Genomic DNA, 21,465 nt, shown 5'->3' on the forward strand with positions numbered 1-21,465 from the left:
GTTTAAACTTCCAAAACCATATGAGACACAATAGCAGCGGTCCTATAATGAATTTTATTTTTAATTAGGATGTATTTTTACAACAAGTACGTTTATTTGTAGTAAATTTTCAACTATGACAGTTAAAAAAAGTGGTTTCAAACATTTTCTACTTTTATTTCTTTGACCGGTTCCAGCCTAGCCATATGGACACCGTAGTATGCAGCATGTACACCCATAATGTGCTAAAACCTCAGTTTACAATCTGGAATATTAAAGGCTAAACTGTTTTCTATCACATTTATCGTAAAGCCAACAAGTCTTACTAATATTTAAAATATGAATTTAATTTAACTATTTAATTTAACACTTACTGTACTTCCGCCAGTAGTACGGAAGACGTCTGCTAGCCGCGCACTTTCACAATTTGAGAAGCATCAGAGCTCATGTAACTCGATTTGCTTACCCCGCTGTACTCGCTGTACCCATTGATCAAGGCTAGTAACCTTTTAAAGTAGTAAGTGTAAAGTAGAAGTATTACCAATCCTAGTAGGCAAACTTTTCTTCACAAATCAGATGAAGTCAAGTTCCTTCTAAGGGGCTAATCTAGTTTTTCGTCAAACATCTTTAGAGGGAAACTACGTACTAGAAAGGTATGGTGTCAGTGCGATATTTTACAAGACTCCCAATCTTACCTGTCGAATTAGTAAGCATAATCATAGGAGGGACTGACATTTTTCAACTAAACGTGCACAGATAGCAAAGAGTAACTCAGAACCGTGTTTAAAATTCTATGATGAGAAATCATTGCCAATAATATTAATAACACAAACGATAATAATTCTGTAATGGTTTTAGAAATCTTCTTGAAATTTGAGTATTCATAGTTTTGTGAATGGACCTAACATCAATGTGAACTTAGTAATCTTGCTTTAAATAAAAAATGAAATACCTGATTTTTACGTGAAGGGCACAAAGAGATATTAGATCTTCAAAATGATGCAATTCAATTTTGCAATAAATTGTTTATAATTTTAGATTCGGGGAAGTTTTGGGATTTGGATACTGCTCAAACCAATATTTAGATACAAAAAGCAGTATTTTAAATGCACTTATTGCAAAAGGCATTCCAACAATTCAAATTCATTTGCTTTTTTCCAGCTGTAAATAAGATACTTCATGTTTTATAAAAAAACTGTGCATGGATTACTCCGAAAAGTTCATTCGAAATCTAGCAGCCAGAATTCACAATGTTTTGGTTAGAATGTGATAGGGTGAATATCAAGTTTTATCCAATACTATATTTTTTACGATACAGATTACAATTAGAGGGGTTACTTTCCCACATTATCCTAGTTTTTTGTCGTTTCAGGTTTAACGTAAATTAAAAATACTACAAAACTTAATGTTTAACGTTATTAGAGTTAAAGCTAAAAAGTGCTTACAATTAAATTTAAAACATGCAACAACCTCTTTCGGTTTTAAGGAAATGTTCATTTATATTCGGAAATGCTTTTTAAGGAACAAAAATTATAAGCGCTAACGTAACGATAGCTAGGATCATATCGTTGAATCGGATATTGAATATGGTCTGAAACTATTATAATGATGGCAGTGAAATTCCGACGGCGTAGTCTGAAACCGGTTAGCGGCCTCTAACAATAGCACAATTTACATAGAAAGTTATGTATCTTAATGTGTATTCAATATCTCCTGTTTAATTAACTGATGAGCCCGTGGCAATGGGCGCGTGAGACACGAGGCAGCTCCGCACAATGGCGGGCTCAGCGCTCTGATTCTCACTTGGCTTCACTAGTGTTATTAGGGCACACGTCGCCTCTCTTAATTGTTATTCTTCCATAATGTTGTGCACAATGGAAAGGAGCTTAGGTAGCTGTAACTGTAACGAGCTCATAGTTTTAATTGTTTTCACAAACTGTGTTGGTTTCTTTCCTGTTGTGGGTTTCTAGTTTGGTAGGACTTAGTATTTTAATGGTTAAATCTCGCATTGTTGTAGGAATTTCTCGCAGCACGTATTTTTTTCTTAATTTTTGCATTTTAGTTTTTTATAACTTGAATCAACTCCGAACCCTTGAAAAGTCTCCAATCTCTTTCATTGTTTCTCTTGTCATCTCCATTGCAGTGCCAACCGCTTAATTTATATGTTTTCTTTTCACATTTGTTACTAGCTTTTGATTTTTTTTCTAAATTTATAGCAATATACTGAATCGTAGCAGATGTAAATATTCATTCAAAATATTTTTTTTTTATTAAAAGCACATTTGTAACTATACATTTTATGTTAACATACTTATGTACTGTCAATTTTTAAAAATCAAGCTACATAGAATTTAAATTTTTTTATAAATATAAAAAAAAATTATTCTACTTAGCTTCCAAAAATGTTGACAGAGTTTAATAATGTCTACTGTATATTATGGTGCTATGATATAATTCTAAATAATTTGATGTTGTAATAAAAAATATTAAAGTAAATCGAGAATGAATAAACAAAAGAAATGAGATAGCTGTGTGATCCTCGCAAAAACCCCGTAAAGGCGGAATAAGACGTTAATAGGCCTCTTCTTAAAAAAAGTGATAAATTTATACAATTATTATGTTTAGCTGAGACGTTTCTCTACAACTTCTCATAGTTTTAATGATGACAGTTGGTCTAGTTGTTATATTTTAATGGATCAAAGTATAATCTATATGTATGAAATAAGTGCATTAAATATATTTAGGTTATTTTAACAGAAGCAAATGTGAGTACAAGATCAAATTTGTGGCTGTAAAATAAACATTGAAAGTACAGGGTGGGGCAGGGAAGTATCCCTAACTTTGAAGGTAAATAGAAAAAAAACGAAAAGTGTTAGAACAAAACTTTATTGTGGCATCAAAAGGGTACAGATGGAAGTTAATTCTTACTTTGTTTTAAACAATACATCATTCAATTAATGTCCCTCATTGTCAACACACTGATCTAGTCTGGTTCTGAAGTTCTGCATAACTCTGCGAAGCATTTGTTGTGGAATGCGGGCAACTTCAACGCGAATTGCATCCTTCAAGTCTTGTAGGGTTCTGGGTCGATGTTTAAACACTTCACTCTTGAGGTATCCCCATAAAAATTAATCACACGGAGTTAAATCCGGCGAGCGCGCAGGCCATGGAATGTCATCATACCGGGAGATTAATCGCCCGGGGAACATTTCCCTCAAAACAGCCATCGAATGTCTAGCAGTATGGGCTGTGGCACCATCCTGCTGAAACCACACACTACTCCAAAATTATTCTGTTGCAATTATGGTGCAAGAAATTGTTGGAGCATGTTTACATACCGCTCGGAATTGATGGTAACACAACGATTGTCCTCCTTGAAGAAATAAGGCCCAATTATGCCTTCACTGCTGATTGCACACCAAACAGTCACTTTTTCACTGTGTAGAGGCCTCTCATGAACTACCCTAGGGTTTGCACCACTCCAATAACGCATATTCTGCTTATTAACAACTCCAGAAATGTGGAAGTACGCTTCGTCACTAAACAAAACTCGTGCATCATGAGGCAAGTCAGCAATTAAAGTTTCACATGCCTGTACTCGTTGTTGCCAGTCCCGTTGTGTGAGTTCTTGAACGATGACCATCTTGTATGGATGGAAGTGGAGTTCTTCGTGGAGAATACGACGCACAGTGCGATTAGACAATGCAAGGGCGGATGCATGCTTGCGGGCAGAACGCTTAGGAGACTGCAAGATCGATCTTCTGACACGGTCAATTTTTTCTGGAGTTCGGACAGTTCTCCGAGCCCCAACTCTCTTTTTCACTACACTACCACATGCACGGAAGTTTTCCACCCACAACAAAATGGATTTGCGGTCAGGAACAGGGTTGCGAGGGGGAATCCGATAACGAGTTCGCAGCGCACGCTGCACTGCAACAATAGACTTATTCTGAGAAAAATACGTCTCGACAGCAAAAGCGCGTTGCTCATTCGACCAAGCCATGTCTACAACTGAAAGCGCTACTATCGGAAAATTCAGTGGCCACAGCGTCATTCGAAACCTACCCCCACTCCTCCAACATGTCCCCACTACTCACAATGCCACCTCGAAAGTAGGGATGTTTCCCTGCCCCACCCTGTACATAAACTTTGTACATGTTAATGTTTTTTTAGTTTTCTGACAAATCGTCTTCGTTTGCAGTACGTCAAGGAATTTATTAGATCTGACTTAAATACTTGATTACGATTTAATAAAACACACAATGACGATTTTTAGTTTAATGTGTAGAATCTTGTTCAATTGACTATTTTAAATATTTAGAAATAGAGACCTTAGGTCTCTAAATATGATACAAACTTTAGATAACTGTCAAACTTTCATGGAACTATTAGTTGGATTTATCTTTTCAATACCAACTTACAGTTTTAGCTATCGTACCAAGCAAATTACTACCAGTTACCTACAGTCACAATAAAAATGCGATAAAATAATCCTCGACACTTTAACGGTTGTACACAAAAATAATCTAACAACAGAAACATAACTGTACAGTATGATACTATCGAGTTCATACTTATTTTTAGTCTTAGGTGTAACCTTTTGACTACTACAGTAGATGATTAGAGTTGTTTTTCAGGACTATGAGGAAAGAGAGATCTGATACTGCTTGTAATGAACAATAATAATTCAATCTCCTACGAGTCGAGAGGACGCATTAATTCTCAAAAGTTATTAACAGATTGTCCGACACGCGTGTAGTAGACCTATATCTTAGTCAGCTGTTCAGATTGCTCCTAGAACCTCTGTAAAGCTATTACACACATTAAAGTGTGTCACATGGATGCCACATGATCAGTTGGTGTGACATCGGAGTGAAAGCAACCAATCTCAGACTCACTGCCATTCTGGTTTATTACTTATGTGTACCATCATTGCACTCACCTAAACCTAAATATTGCACTTTGTTTATTGGTTGAACGTTAGCGAAGCCTTTCACTCTTAGGGCTGGAAAAAGTTCATTTTTATCAGTCTCTCCACCTCGAAAAAAAACTTTTGTATAGATTTAAAATTTTGCATGAAGCTGCTTTCTACATAAAGAACATCGACTTGGTGCATCTCACTCAACCTAATTTGGCTGTGCGTTAGCGTACATTTGTACTTTGGTCTTATGGGTGACCATGATTGCAACGGGAAAATATCAGAATACATACATTTGTTAACAAGCTTATTATAAACAAGCACATAAGGTTTTAACATATGGCATGATAATATTAACACGAGTAACCAACTACCCCAACACATACAACAGAATGTTTTGATGACTTGATGTGTAGCATGACATAGAATTAGTAAGCCTATCACTCAGTAGGCTTACTAATTTATCTTCTATTAAATAACATAATTTACATATTTTGCTAACCATAATAGCTCTTGACACTCCTGGTATTTTATAATATTGCGTTGGTAGGACAAAGGTTTCTCGCTTGCAAACCTTAATAAAAATACACTCAATTTGTTCGGATACTCACAGAACATTTGTTCCTTAACAACAAAAACCATTTTTTACAATGCATCTTATGTGTTTCGCAAATAATATTTTTGTTATTTATTCTCTATCATATGCTACCCGACTAAAATATAAAAATCGTTTCCATTGAATTATGCAATAAACTAACACTGAAAAAAGCATCTACATAGTGTAAAGGGCAGTGTATTTGCCTAAGATATTAGATTAATTTTATAGTCTTGACATTCGGTAGTAGAACGAACATAAAGAAATAAAATAAATATCAGGTTTCATCACTTACTTTTTTTACTTAGTAATTAGTTACATTTAGTAAACTTAACTTTTAAATACTTTTTCATAAACATTACATGCTTATGATAGCCAGTAACAACTTTTACTGTTCTTGCAAATTATATACCCTGAATTTAATAACTGCATTTATATCAACTAACTATATACTTACAGTTTTTACATCTTAGATCGCAGTAGAATGTTCTAAGGGTTGAGGTGGCCTGCGTGATCTGAACATTTTTCTATCGCAAAACTAAATAACCAGTAAATTAAAACTACTTCAGTAAGTATTCAGATACATTTTTTTATTAACTTCAGACACTAGTGTGCATGTTAGGAAGTTATCAATGGGAAAGACTGAATGAAATACAAAAGTAGACGTTTAATCCCATGTGATAAAATCGGTGTGTCAGTACAAAAAATCGTTACATTTTCTGATATGAGTTAATATAGTTTTTTCATTCACATGTGACTTAGGCTGCTCAGTTCTAACATGTAACATGTCGAAAATATCCGTGTACCCGAGATTATAAAATAGATTCACATACGAAGCCCATAGATTACATAATTTCAAAGTATCGTCTTCTAACATTGTGGATAGTCATATTTTTCTAATGTAGCATTGTAATGGACGTAGAGGTTGATGCAGTAGAAGCCGTAAGGTAAACCAGGGTTATCGTACGAAGTGTATAGGGTAAAGTTCCCGATTCACGCAAATATAATTTGCGGACTAAACTAACATTTGGACAGTATATGAAGTATATGATTGCTCTTAGGTGTCAAATTTCACCAATTTTAACAGAAAGTAAAATATGCTCAATGGCAATAGAGACTATGAAATTACGAATTGTTATTCCGTTTAAGGTGCGAAACCACACTACGTGCCACGTAACAGGCTTGCTGAGATTGCATCCGGAATATCTCCCTCGAGATGTCCTGCGGGCAAATAGACAAGTCATATTGAAATGAAATTTAAATAAAAATTAAGCTCAGCCAAATTCCATACTTGTGCATGAACTATCCACAATTTAAAGTCTATGGATGAAATCTTTCTCGGGATATCTTGCCACATGATACATTCACATTTTTGTTCATTCATTTATGTTTCATGCCAGTGTTCACATAATAAAGGTCCCGGTAAGGTAAGGAGGGTACTACAACGCAAGATTGCGCTGAAATAACATATTGTCACTGACTTCTAACATTGACTTTCAAATCTTTTTCTTTTTTTTTTTACTCTATGAATGAAACCATCCAATTTAAAAAGCCATATAGTTGTATTAGTTGGTTTAAAATTTTCTTGTTTCCATCAATGTTAACCATAAAACTAATGGTTTAAAATTATTAAATTATTTAATATTCACTCTAACGCTCAATCAAATCCCATGGAGTGACATGCATCACCATTTAATTCAGTGTTGGCTATGTAGAAATGAAGCTTCATGCAACATTTCAAATCTGTAGGTCATTTACTTTTCGAAATATCGTGGGGAGAGATAGACGGACAGGTAATGAAACCCTTTCAGCCTCTCGAGTAATAAGCTTCGCTAATGCTTAGTGAATTACTGTAATTTTTATTTCACTTTACTAAAAGTCTTTAGCCCTTCATTTAGCACGTATCCATTTAGATACATCATCCTGAGCGTGTCTATATTTAGTCGTGTAACGCTCTCACTATATACTGCCAAGAAAACAGTTAAAAGTCATGCATATTACAAATAAATATTTGTTGAACAGTGCAATAACAACTAAAGCATAAAAGAACAATCTGGCCGTATGATGATCATTTACTGTAGCTCCTAAAAGCCTCTTTAAACTTAACTCATTAAGGAATTAAAGTTCATTTCAATCCTTAACATTAGTTATGTATGTACAAATAAATATAACTATAGGTCAACTAAATTATATTACTGTAAATATTTTCAGTTGACTAAAATAACATATCAATTATGTACAACTTTTCTGTATCATAAAGGTGCTGGAAGGTTGTTGAAATTCTAGGAGTGAATATTGTGGGTAACGCAATGATTTTTCAACTTATGAGCTACAAAAATATCATGAACTAATATTTAATTTTTATGTGTGCAAACCCTTATATACAGATCATTAAATTTTAAAAATATATTTGTATAATTTCGAGGCATGGTGGGTGGTTTTTCAATGCAGTGAAATTATTTGCAGTGATTCCATACGGGCCAATAATACTTAAGAAACTATGTGATTATGGCTACATCACAACGGAAAGAGAACTGAAACATTAATCTGTAATGTAATTTAGTGCTAAAGAAAAAGGAGAAAAGGAAAGTAATGCTTTATTAATGTTACTAAACTTAGCGGAAACGGGTTTAATTCAATTAATTATTTCGATGTTATCCAATTTAAGATTTTTATCAGTAGCAAATCAATTTGTGCTATTTACCATTTTCGAGATTCCGTTTCGCTATAAAACATGACCAATCATGTCTAGAATGCAATAATAGAATAGTCAAAATTAGCTGACTGTTGGAAACCAGTTAGCAAACACATATATGAGACTTGTTACTAATCGATACAATGTATAAAACCGCAACAATTATGAGATTGATTAGAAAATGGGAAAGGGAAATAGTTTTCGTAACCTTTTCGTTGTGTAATACATCATACTGCGATATCAGTGCCTGTATGTTGTCCTTCATAGTGATATTATCCCATATAAAAATAAATAAAATAATAATTAAAATACAAAATGGTTAAAACTTATAATATAAAGCAATGCTTAAATTACAATTAACCTACATTATCCTACTGGTATACATTACATGTACATTATATAGGACACCTTGTTATGGCGGATGGACTCTCTCTCTGTTATGTGTCTTCATGGCAGAAATACTCTACAGGCAGATGAAAACATTCATCAACGAAAACAAATCCATAGCTAAGATTTATTTACTAGCGTATTACTATTTGATAGCCAAATAAACTAGTTAACAATAAAATATAAACAATAAAAACAAAGATAGTGAAATATCAAAATAGCTTAAACACAAGTGGAAAATGTGACCTTGCCGTTCAATTCAGTTACTTCTTTACTAGTGGATGATAAAGTGGAGAGTCATGTAATATTTAAGAAAATAGAATTTTAATTTTAGAGAAAAATCAATAAACCAAATTTAATAATTAAATCCACAAATTGTTTTTGTTTTGCAAAATTATACTAACTTATTTTAAAACTGTGACCATTATTCACAAACTATAGTACCAGGACGTTTAAATTTGCAATTAATAATGTTTAGTTTATTCATGGTATTCTTCAGTACACATATATCAACGTACAAAATAAATAAAATAATACTTAAAATAAAAAAGTTAAAATTCGAGAAATATAAGCAATGTTTAAAATTATCTGTAAAACATCTAATATAATTAAAACATTTAAACGTTTAAATGTACTAACTATGATTTCTGAGATAAAAGGTTTATTTGACCTCTGGCTCAATTAAGGTAACACTCATTTCTAATCAATTATAAATAGAAAATCTAAGTCAGTCTTTAAAATAATCGTGGTATAGTAAAGTCATCTCCAGCTATATGTTTAAATATTCGTTTTAATTATATCGTTGTTGAGTAACAATGAACTTGCAGAAAAATCCATACAGAAGCCGTATACTAATTAATAAATGTAATTATACATTTATTTTATTTTTTATTTTTGTGTGTGTTAATTTTAATTATTCGTATGACAATTATTGAAGCCCCAAGAGGGTTCACGTTTTGATAGTTAATATATTCGTTAAAGTACACTGAGTGCAGAAAAATCCTTTAATATGGGATTTTATAGGAGGCGGCCTCTACCCTTAAACTTACTCATCCTGAGTATCCTGTCATTCCTGAAGAAGTACACGGATCCTTTTAGGACTAAGTGCAATGAAAGGTTTCTCAGTTTCTTGTCCTAAGTGAAAAAATGGTAATTAAAGACGAAATATAATTATTTGGGAGAGAATAATAAAGTGGATATTAAATCATTAACACTATCAAGAAAAACACCAAGAACAACTCGATATCTAGAGTTCCTCATTTCAACAAAACAGGATTGATAAACAAGTTTTACTGCTCATTAATACAATCAAGTTCTTGCATACATTTTTATAATAGTTACATCTTATACTCTAATGTTGATTTCCATTTATAATAAAAAATACCTTATAATAATTTTCATAATATAAAAACTAAAAAAGTCTAAAAGGACTACAGTATCATATGGAATGTCATTTTTACGCTAACACAATACCGTTTCTGTCATATGTAATCCGGAATAAAATTAAGCATTTCATCACAAATTGTTGAGACAACTATAATCTTGATAAATTTTGGCCGTATTGTAGTAGCTCCTTCAACCATGAGACGATGGAAACACTTAACAGTAAATTCCAGTTTCAGTAGTATATTTCTTGGGGGTGGTTGAATAGTTACAACTTAAATCATTTACATCTGTTCCATTATGAATATATAAGTCCTCTGTACTGAATTTCTTCGTTTTATTTTATTTTCTAAAATATAAGTTAAGCAAATGTTTTAGTTATATTCCAATAAACTCAAAAGTCTGGAGTAGAATATGTGTTCTAAGGCAGAATAAAATGGAATTGAAGATAGTCGTTATTCTGATTGCTGAGGTTGGCGTACTGTGTAATCAAACCTATGTATCAGCAGACAATCAAACTGTAAGAAGCATAGGAATTTGGTTCGTTGGCTCATCAGACTACATGAGTCAGACCGCTAAGTATCGGCCTCATTGAGTTCAAACTACAACCTTACAACTTGGTGGTCTCCGAGATGACTACATGCCTCACAAGGAGAGTTTGTGCAATTCGCACTCTAGTTATGTAGTTATTAGCTCGGACGATCAAGTTTTCTTATTTCATGTCAAAATCTTTCTTAAAGACGGAGAAAAAGATTTTCAATCGGATGTATTTTTTAAAATAATTGAGGAAAATGTTGATGACAGCCTTTTAAGGTGCCATTTCTGAAGACAGGTAATATTTTGATTTTTGCTACAAGGAGTGGTAGGAATTTGTAACAAAATTTTGGCCTACTTAAAATAAGGTCTAAAGAAAAACAGTTAAAGATAAATATATGATCTTTTATCAATACGTATATGAAGAATAGCTTGAATGGGTAACATTTCTTTTACTCGTATTTACAAAAAATTTATTTCCTCAATAAATATTGAAAAACCTTTGCTTTTTAAATTACATTAAAATAAAAAATTATAAACCAATCAAGTACATGTTAATTCCTGAAGCGACATAGTATGTTAATACTATTTTATAAAAGTTTAGTGCACTAATCTCAAGTCATGTCCACTAGGAAGAAGGGGAAGCCAGCTCAACCAAAGCAGGCCGGGGGGTGGCACACCCTTATATCTAGGCTGGCAAGAACTTTTGACTCGTAGGGAACAAACCCCACCAACTCCAACAGTCATCTGCCGCAGTAAACTAGACCTATCAAATAACCTTTGCGCCCCAGAATCTCGACATTTGTAGTTAGTGATGTGCCGCTCCTGGACATCCATAAGGTTGTCCAGGTTTATATAGCACATCAGTTTGCACTTTGGGTACAACTGGAAGGTATAAAGGAATTTATTTTGACTTACAAAATTGCCCAAATATCCTACTTAAAATACCCCCAATTTGTCGTGGTTTGATGAGGAAGGCATTTAAAAACATGTTGTCTTTTGCAAAGTTATCAAATGGCTATAAATTACAAAAAAATAGTTTCCTAAAAGAAAATTCATTATATCACCTCGAAAATACGGGGATTCTTGTTGGCTTGTTCTGAAAATATATTATTTTTAGTCCATACCGTTTCGAGCTGTAAATTATATCAGTTCATGGCTGAAATGTCGTGGTCAGTACAGGCTAAGAATTTTTATATTTGTTGTATTTTCTTTTTAGGCCATTTTTAAAAGGGCTGATCTAACTTAGATATTTCGATTTCTCTATGGGTTTTCAGCCCTTTTGAGATGACTGAATCCCTTAAAGTAATAAATATTTCTGGGTGATTTATAATGTTTTACAGTGAGAGTATTAGCGTATTTAAAGCCTTGAACCTGAAACAAGTGCGTGCACGCCCATTCCCGAAAAAATCCAGTGCAACTGAAAATACGTATGTAGTATGATTATAAGACATAAACAAGTAACTAAAATCTATTGTACATGATATTGTTTAGAAATAAAATTGTTTATTATATTTTTATTTTAGTGCCATCTTGATTGCTGTACAGCCATTACAGGGATATAGTTTAACAGCCTGTGATGAAGACCAGTATCAGAGTCAGAACCTAAACAGTAAGGAATTTGCAGTTGGAGGTTTAATATTTGTCAAGTATTGATGGACACCATGCCATTTCTTGAACATTCCTCATCAAGCTCCCAATATTTCACCGACTGACTCCAGACTTGATTTCAAATCCTTGTTCCTCTGTTCCAGGGAGCCACAAGTGACGCCCCGCTGTTGGACTCATCTTCTCTGCCCCTGGAGCACAGAGCAGTGTACGGCCCACCCCTACCCGGCCCCCAGTATGGTCCTCCTCCACCACCACCGCCGCCCGTCTCCGGGGGAGGGGGTGGAGACGATCCTTGGCCCCTCGCCACCCCCGATATGCCGCAGATCAAACACCTCCAGGTCCAGTGCGAGAAGACGCACATGCGCGTTAACATTGAGTTCGACCGGCCCTTCTACGGGATGATATTCTCTAAGGGTAAGTTTTATCATCTGACTGCTTAATTACTCCTATATACTAAGTATAATGATTCCTCATCAGACAAAAGATAATAGTTTGGGATGATTGCAACACGAGAGAATGCTCGTGTAAAAAGTACAGAAAATCATGAGAAATAAAAAAAAGTATTGTTCATAATATTGAATACTTGAAGTATTTGAATGGTTGAAATGGCAGAATATAAAGGTGTATTCTTTTAATAGTATATAACATACACGTGTTTTTAGGGCGCGGGACAATGGGCGCAATTGGGGGTGGAGGATGTTTTGATTTTTCTAACCTCCATTTCAATAAATTATTAATGAAATGTACGAGTTTGTTAATTATAATAGACTGATACAATGGAATTTACGTAGTGTAACATAAAGGTTATGCTGACGATACATGTTCACCTGCTGACCTTTGTATCAGCAGTTATCACATGAACGATACTAGTTTCAGAAGGCTCTGTTGGGTTCAGAATAAATCATATTTTATTACAGTGTGGATATTTTCAAACTAAAACAGCCTGATAGAGTGAATACAGTGGGTATTCGGGAGACTATGCTAAACCTTCATTGTTTCGGCTTGTCAACCTGCTGAGGATAAATAGAAATTGACTCTCTCTACGAGCCTTATAGGCTTAATAAAGAATACAGCTAAAAATTGAAGAACTAATTTAGCGGGCTATAATCTGCAAATGATGTTTAATAACCATTATTAAATGGAGATAGTCAGGAAAAAGGATATAAGTCAGAGTGTACAGGTCTAAATGTCACGTAAACCTACTTCGGTTTTGCCACAGAATCACGACCGTAAACAAACGACATTTCTGATCTCTCAGGCTTTACGAGAGCACTTAATGTACTTATAGTAATTGCAACGCTTGAAATTGCTTAATGGGGTTTATTGGGGGAAACGGTATTGTGATTCTGAATCAGGCCTTGGAATGATACTACTCATAATACAAAGCTAAGAATAATAAATCCAACTTCCAGATTTATATGAAATCAACACAAAAACTACTTTTTCCAAACCAACCTACTCGTATCTGAGTTGGCAAGCCCCTTCTTGTTGAGCAATTCTACTTAATAATTCGGCTGTAATTCAAGATGGTTTACGTGAAAGAATACACATTTTTTTCATAATCTGTTCTTATTATCTTGAAATGTTTATAGGTAATAAAATATATACTTCAATATACATTTTAGCGGTCTTCTACGGTTTTGAATGTTTAAAGCAATGCTCTAAATACTGTTTCATGAATTTCTTTAAAAGAGAATAAAATTGATAAAAAATACAGTTTTAGGAATTTAACCACTGTTGTGGAAGCAATTATAATTAATAGTCGAATCTATGTTGCAGGTTTCTACAGTGATCCCCATTGCATTCATTTGAAGCCGGGCAGCGGTCATCTAAGTGCTACTTTCGAGATATTCTTGAATAGCTGCGGTATGTCATCGTCCGGCAACCACAACACGGGCGGCGGCTACTCTACACCCAGCGGCAGCTACGTCGAGAACACCATCATCATCCAGTACGACCCGTACGTCCAGGAAGTCTGGGACCAGGCAAGGAAGCTACGCTGCACATGGTACGACTTCTACGAGAAGGCGGTGACATTCAGACCGTTCCAAGTGGACATGCTTCACGCCGTCACCGCCAACTTCTTGGGTGACAATCTGCAATGCTGGATGCAGATCCAAGTCGGCAAGGGTCCATGGGCTTCTGAAGTGTCCGGAATAGTGAAGATCGGCCAGACGATGACGATGGTGCTCGCAATCAAAGACGACGAGAACAAGTTCGACATGCTGGTGAGGAACTGTGTGGCGCACGACGGCAAGCGGGCACCCATCCAACTGGTGGACCAGCATGGATGTGTAGTCAGACCGAAGATCATGTCGAAATTCCAGAAGATCAAGAACTTCGGTCCCTCAGCTTCTGTAGTTTCCTTCGCATACTTCCAAGCATTCAAGTTCCCCGATTCAATGAACGTGCACTTCCAATGTGTCATCCAAGTGTGCAGATATAACTGTCCTGAACCGAGGTGCGGTAATGACTACGGCCTGCCCGCCTTGGGAGGTTTAGGAGGAGATTATGGCCCACCTCCACCACCAGGCAATTCAATCCACTCAGAGTACGGACCTCCACCACTCCCAGAGTATGGAGCTCCAGCCGCCTACCCAGATCCCAGACATCCATCAGGCCCTGCGGGAGCTTACTCTGAGAACAAGCCTGAGGTTCTTCCACCTCCATCGTCCACCAGCAATCCAGCTAGTCTCACTAACCCCTCGTCTCCTGCGCCACAGAAGACCTCACCGAGCAACGTTAACGACAACGATATCAACCTGCCCCCTCCCCCTCCACCAGGCCTGTTCGACCAGTACACCACTGTCAAGAGGAAAGGAGGTGTAAGTGACGAGTTCGAGAGTAAACTTGCAACCATCGGTGGTCGTCCCCGATCCGTGGAGAACCTCCAGGCCGAGCTGCAGGGCGCCAGGAGACGACGCTCTCCTGAGGTGATCCACACAGTGGTGGTCTCTAGGATCTACAAGAGAGAAGCTCAAGAGATGACAGACGTGAACACGAGTAGGACCATCCAAGTGGTGTCCCCGGGTGACGTCAACTTCGCCCTGAACGCGGGATCGACCAACAACGAGACCGTAGTGGTGTCGTCGACCAGCGGGCTGGACGACAGCATCTGCATGAGCATTCCCAGCTTCGTGGTGGGTCTGATCATGCTGCTGGTAGTGCTCGTGGTGGCCTGTCTGGTCGCCGCCTTCCTCTTCGTCAGAGTGAGGCAGATCGACCGCAAGGGCGTCACGACGACGTTCGTCCACGGCGGCTTCGATAACGCCGAGTTCGTCAAGGTCGCCAGTTAGTGATGTGAGACTGATACGTTGCCATAGCTTCCGGTCGCGGACAGGCTGGAGTGCTGACGCCAGCAGGCCCGCTTGTCCGCTGCTCTGCTGAGTGCTGCGCCTCGCCTCGCTACGCGGAGTGCTACACAGTCGAAATGAATCCAAAGATTAAACAGTGTTCAGAGTGACGTTATAGTGTACCGAAATCTCTCTTCTCTAGTGTTATTGTTAGGCCTCGGGCCCGTGTATGGTCTATGATCAGCTCATATTTATTTTTCACCCTCTTCGTCATCGACCCCGTCTTTCTTTTCCCTCTATCGATTAATTTATTACCCGCACCTTAATTTTTCACCTAATGTATCATACCATTTCATCCTTCATCGTTATCTTACACTATCTATTGTATTTTAATGCCTAGATTAAGTGACAAATTTTTGTTAATCTTGATAAGCAGATTAAACGAATGAGTGTATGTGGTGTTTAATATCGCCCGCCTTGTAACTCTAGCCCGCTCGGTGACTGTCTGTGCCTGTCTCAAGTGTGGAGCGGCCTACTCCAGTGACCCCGGTACTACGAGCTGAAGACTTCAATCTCGCCAACCATCTATCAGACCCGCCTTCTGACCCACCTCTCTTTCCAACTAATCTTGTACATCTTCCATCTTCGGTTATTTTCCTTCACAAGGTTTTCATTGTCTAGTGGATTAAAACATTTAGTACCACATGTACGCACACGAGTACGTAAGTAATACGTAATATCAATACGAACGTGAAACAAAAATTCATGAAATTCAAATTAATGGTTTTTTTAATAATATTATACCTCTAAATCCACTAGACATATAGTATAGATATAATACAGAATGAAACTTTGACCAAAATTAATAACTTTAGCAAGTAAACTAATGTCGGAAGTCTGTAAAAATGTGTTTATAGATCGCTTATAATTGTAATCTACAATTAATTGAAAACGAATAAAATTATCTCTAATTGATTACTACGAGAAAATATATAATTAGAATACTTCAAAAATATTACAGTGAACCACTCCTGAGCAAAACATAAATATACAGATATATTGCAGTCATATAATAGGGTTAGAAGAATTAGTAGAAACAAATAATAAATTAATAAAACTGTACCGGTTTACAAAATTGACTAACATCCACAATACACACTTTTAGGCATTATAGTCAGTTTGTGCAACCATAATTTAATTGTAACAAAACAAATTGAAAACAACGTCTCCAAGTTATTTTATAAACAAATATTTATGTTATTTTAATGCATTGGCTTATGTAATATTTACATATGTGTTAATTTATTACCGTCTATTTCAATTTCATACAATATTGATTTTTCAATTTTTTAAAATCTAATCTTGGTGAAAAATTAAATATTTGGAGGAGTTTACTGAAGATATAAAGGGGAAGGATTATCCTCTTTTGAACGAAAATACCATTTTCAAGGTTCAATGGAAACATTATGATAAAGGCAGCGGCACACCTAGAAATTATTTCCCGAGGGCTTGGTATTATGGAACGAATGTAGTGCCAAGAGATATGAGGGTGCAGAATACATCTCTAAATTTAAGAGGCTATAAATTTTGATACACCAGTTTAGGGTTGTTTGGTTTTGAAGAAAAAGTCAAAAACTTAGTGAGTTGCACACAGCTACGCAGGAATCGATTGCGTTATGTAAGGTAGATCATTGTCAGTCAAGTGAGTTGGAATAAACTAGTTAGCTTCAGTTATATAGGATGATTAAAAGGTTACCGCCATACTCATTTTTAAACAGTAGTAGATTTAAAAAAATTATCGTTGTGGTTTTTAGGATAGTATTACCTTTTTTACGTATTAAACGTTTTTGGAAGTGTTGCCCCCAAACTAAAAAAATCAAGTTGTAACCTCCTTGACTACTTTTTGAGAAGGGGTATGAATCAAAACTTAGCATAAGAATCTGTAAATTTTTCGAGCTATTTTAGATTATAATTTAGATTTTACTTTATTTTGAACCAAACAAAGGCCACTAAGTCTAATTGATTGGTAAGTTTTAGAAAAAAGTTTAAACTTACTCGGTAATCTTCTGCTTTTGCGCATTAATCACCATGTTTTTGTAAAGATTGTATTCCCAGGGTTAAAACGTTACTCATAAATCATGTCAACTTAAATTTGTAAACGTCTGAGCTGAAGTACACACAAACTTTACTGTAGAGCAATGTCAATGTTACATTAGAAATATGGAAAGATTTTGATAATTCTTTTCTAAATTGAACACATTATAAGAAGACTTAATGGATCTAAATTTTTGGCTTCCACTTAGGAGTACACAGCTTATTTTTAAGTAAGCTGTTGCCCAACTGCTCATTTCACAGGAATAATTTACAAGCTCGGGTTTTAATTGTTTTTACGAAGTTTTGTACATGATATAACAAGAATATTATTTAAACATAAACATAAAGATATAATTGCCAACAATCCTTGTTGTCACCCCGTATTCGTAAAAATGTGTCACAAACAACTTGATACAAATTTTAGTTGAGAAGGTGCAATGCGTGACAATTTTCAGTATTAAGAAAGTACATTACTCCACTAACCTAAATACATTCCTAAGTTTCATTTTGCTATCTGTAGCATGTTCCAAAAGTAGCAAGAGAGGCTTCATGACTAATTTGTATAAGAATGTTATAAGGAAAGGTAGATAAGTAAGAGTAGACCTTAGTTGCCACAAAAACCTCTTTTTGTGTCATAGATAAAGGTTAGATAGAATCACGTTGTTCCCACAAAGATGATTATATTCACTGTTCTTCAAAATGCTTATATCCTCAGAGTTTCGATTTAATCCAGTCAATACGCATGAAAGTGTTATAATACGATTAAGGAGGCATTGAAAATAATATGATACAAACTTAACCAATACACTATCTAAAACTTCATCTCTTGATTTTTATGTACAAACCTACAGAACTGTTAATCACTGTAAGCGATGCATGTAAATTTGACATGTAGCATTTGCCTTTCTTAAAAAATGTCCAGTACTAAAAGTTCACTAAAAAGTAAGGCACTTCTGTAAAATTGGAGAATCCTTAAAATTTGTACTCGTCACCCCAAAATTTTAATTTTTTCTAAGCAATACCTACGCCAAATTGGATTACCACCAATATCTCGAGGTCGACGAAGACTATAAGGAAAAATGGATACTGTGGTATATTTTTATATTTTAAGTTTTAGTATATTATACTAAAACTTAAAATATAAAAATATACCACAGAAAAGATCAAACTCAAACGACTCACTGGGTGAATCACTCGGGTGTCGCAGTGCTATCCGAAGGTTAGGTCTAGGAACGTCCATTGGAGGGGTATAGTGCATCACTAGCAAGTTCTTTTGACCGGTCCTAGTACTACCCTCAGTGGGGCGTCTGGGTTTTTACTTCTAGAATATTTCCTGTAGGAGGGATAGTGCATGATAGTGATCAGACCGCTCCATGCCTCAAATTGTTAATATGTCAAACGTAGCAGTCATACAGACGAGAATGGCGGTATGTGGGTGAGAAGGGACTGTAACAATATACTCGTACTGGTGATACAATGACAGAACAGTGATACAGACACCGGCGCGAGGACACGCTCTAGATCATAACTCAAGTCCCAGGTGTCAGATCAAACATCTACATTTGTATTTCAAACTGTACAAACTCGTTCATATGCTTGTGTATCTCCAAAGCAGAACAAGACTAGTTTACGTCACTTGTGGAATACCACAGTTTGTTCTCTAGAGAAAGCAATAAGACTATCCATTTTTAAATTGACTACTTGGTTTTTTTTTATTATTGAACAGGCGATGAAATTAACCCAGACTGTATTAACTCGACTACAATGTATAACCAATGGCAGAACATTTATGTGTAATATATTTGTGTTAAACAACTTAATATTAGGTCATTCTATATCACCGTTTAATCGTAAAACAAGAATGTATCGAGATAAGTCTTACAGTACAGCAATGAGTATAATGAAACTTCTCAAACTTGGCAAAACGAAAATGATTTTATTTTATTTGCAAAATTAGTATTTCGTTCTCCTGTGTAAGATAAATGGCAGTAGAATCGTGGGAAAATACGACTCAGTACATAATGCCAAACTTGATGAAATAACTTATACTCTAAGCTGATTCAAAAAGCTTTGTTGTTGTACAAAACTAGAAGGAAAGAGGGCTTGGGTTTTGTTAAGTGAGTAGCCAGACTAGCAAAATGTTTTCTTGACTAGTTGTTATGGATCACTGGTTACGGCGATAAACAAATACATCAATAAAAGCTGCCCATGGACTTTCGTATGGTTTCTTCTAACGTCACATATTTGTGCCTATGCGTCGTTTTGGAAACATGATTTTTTAGTGGAAAGTTTCCATGTATTGTGTCTACCACGACATAATATCCTATTGGCGAATTTTCACAAAATATTACTATAGCAATAGTTTGTAGCAACTCCACATTTCGCCTTTTAAAGCAAGTTTCTTTAAAATTCACAAATCTGTTACTTTTGGGTTAGTTTGGAAACTCCCTAATTTTGGATTAGTTAGATTATTTTTACAGTTATTAAATTAAAAGAAAGTGTGTATTAAGCTCTTTGGAAAATGAAATTAACAATTTCTTTCTAATTCTTTGAATAAAACAAAAATATTTTAATTTGGATGAGTAGGAGTGAACTGCACTTTACTTCGGCACACTGCTTTCCTATTGTCACAATATTGCGTTAGCGACCATTTCACAGTTCCGATCCATGAGCTATGGATTTAATTTACACCCGCTCATTAAAATCTCAAGAAAAAAAATATATAATAAAATTTCAATAACATGATTTATTTTCAATCCATTTCACACTCATTATGGTTATTTAAATATACTTGTCGAGCTTTCCAAATGTATAGTTCTGCCGCCTGATACTTAGAATTAGTAAATACTGAAATCATTTAAAATATTTAAATACGATTCTCCAAATTTGCACAAAAATTCATACCATATAAAAGTGTGTACCAGAAACGGAACGCCTACAGTTTTTGACATCAGGACCACCATGGGAGTTTGTAGACAAGTGTATTTCCTCAATTTACCACGAATATCAGTAGGCATTACCGCCCGGTTTGTCTTTATCCGAGTTCCGTGCTTATGGGTATTGAAAGTGGTCTGCCCAATCAGTGGAATACCTAAATGATCGACTCTAACATTAACATTAATTAAGTTACAATATTAGGACTTAGTTTAGCATTACTTAAGTTAAATTGACGGTCCTTTCATTTTAATGGGTATCAGGCTAGTAATCCTAACTAACTGTTTAGGTCTAGACGTTGCCAAGTCATAGCTAGAAAGTAATGTTACAAAGTCACTTAACAGGACTTTAACAGGCATTCCTCTGAGAAAGAATCTTGTAATTTTGGAAAAAATTGGAAACGGAAAAGATCGCTGACCCCCTGTTACAACGTTTGCTTGCTTTGTGTTGGGAGCAGCAGTGTTTTATAGAGCCGGGAAGCTCTCGTGAAGTACCCTTTACAGTCTTTTGCCAAGACTTATAAACCTCATTGCCTTGTTAACATTGTTTCAATTGTATCAAAGTCTCTCAACAAATCAACTCCTAAATTGACATTTTATTAAACTAACGTATATGTTGTATTATTTAATAAGTTGAGTTTGTACACCAAATACGTGGCTGCCCTAAATATTTACACTTTTTAACGCAATTTTCTAAGCTTAAGCTTAGAAAAATAATTACAGAAAAATACTGCAACTTTAAATTGTATTCCTGAAAAGACTACGCATTAGACAGTTTTCATACTTTTGAAGGTTTTGGTTAGTTGTGTTGGAATGTGCAGAGGAACGTATAAAAATTTTAAATTATATTATTTTATTTATGACTATCGTTTGAAATACATTTATAAACAAATTCAAACGTAATGGTTTAGGATATTTTTTGTTAGTTGCTCTTTTTAGTGGGCGGGTGAGGGAGAAAATAGGAATTGAAAGTAATAGATTAATGCAACTAATTTATCTAAAATTTAGTGCATATTGTTACAAACCACAGTACAAAATTATTC

At 35.3% G+C, this 21,465-nt stretch overlaps 1 protein-coding gene across 1 annotated transcript in view; it reads left to right on the top strand.

Moving 5' to 3' along the window:
* Positions 1-15,849, top strand: part of LOC124362834 — a 46,853-nt gene extending 31,004 nt beyond the window's left edge. The window contains exons 3-4 of the mRNA XM_046817681.1: positions 12,246-12,516; positions 13,882-15,849. Coding sequence (XP_046673637.1) covers positions 12,246-12,516; positions 13,882-15,398 — 1,788 coding nt within the window. The 3' untranslated portion in view covers positions 15,399-15,849. The remainder of the gene's footprint in view (positions 1-12,245; positions 12,517-13,881) is intronic.
* The last annotated feature ends 5,616 nt before the right edge of the window (positions 15,850-21,465 follow it).

The sequence above is a fragment of the Homalodisca vitripennis genome, chromosome 5 (genome assembly GCF_021130785.1).
Source record: "Homalodisca vitripennis isolate AUS2020 chromosome 5, UT_GWSS_2.1, whole genome shotgun sequence".
NCBI lineage: Eukaryota > Metazoa > Arthropoda > Insecta > Hemiptera > Cicadellidae > Homalodisca > Homalodisca vitripennis.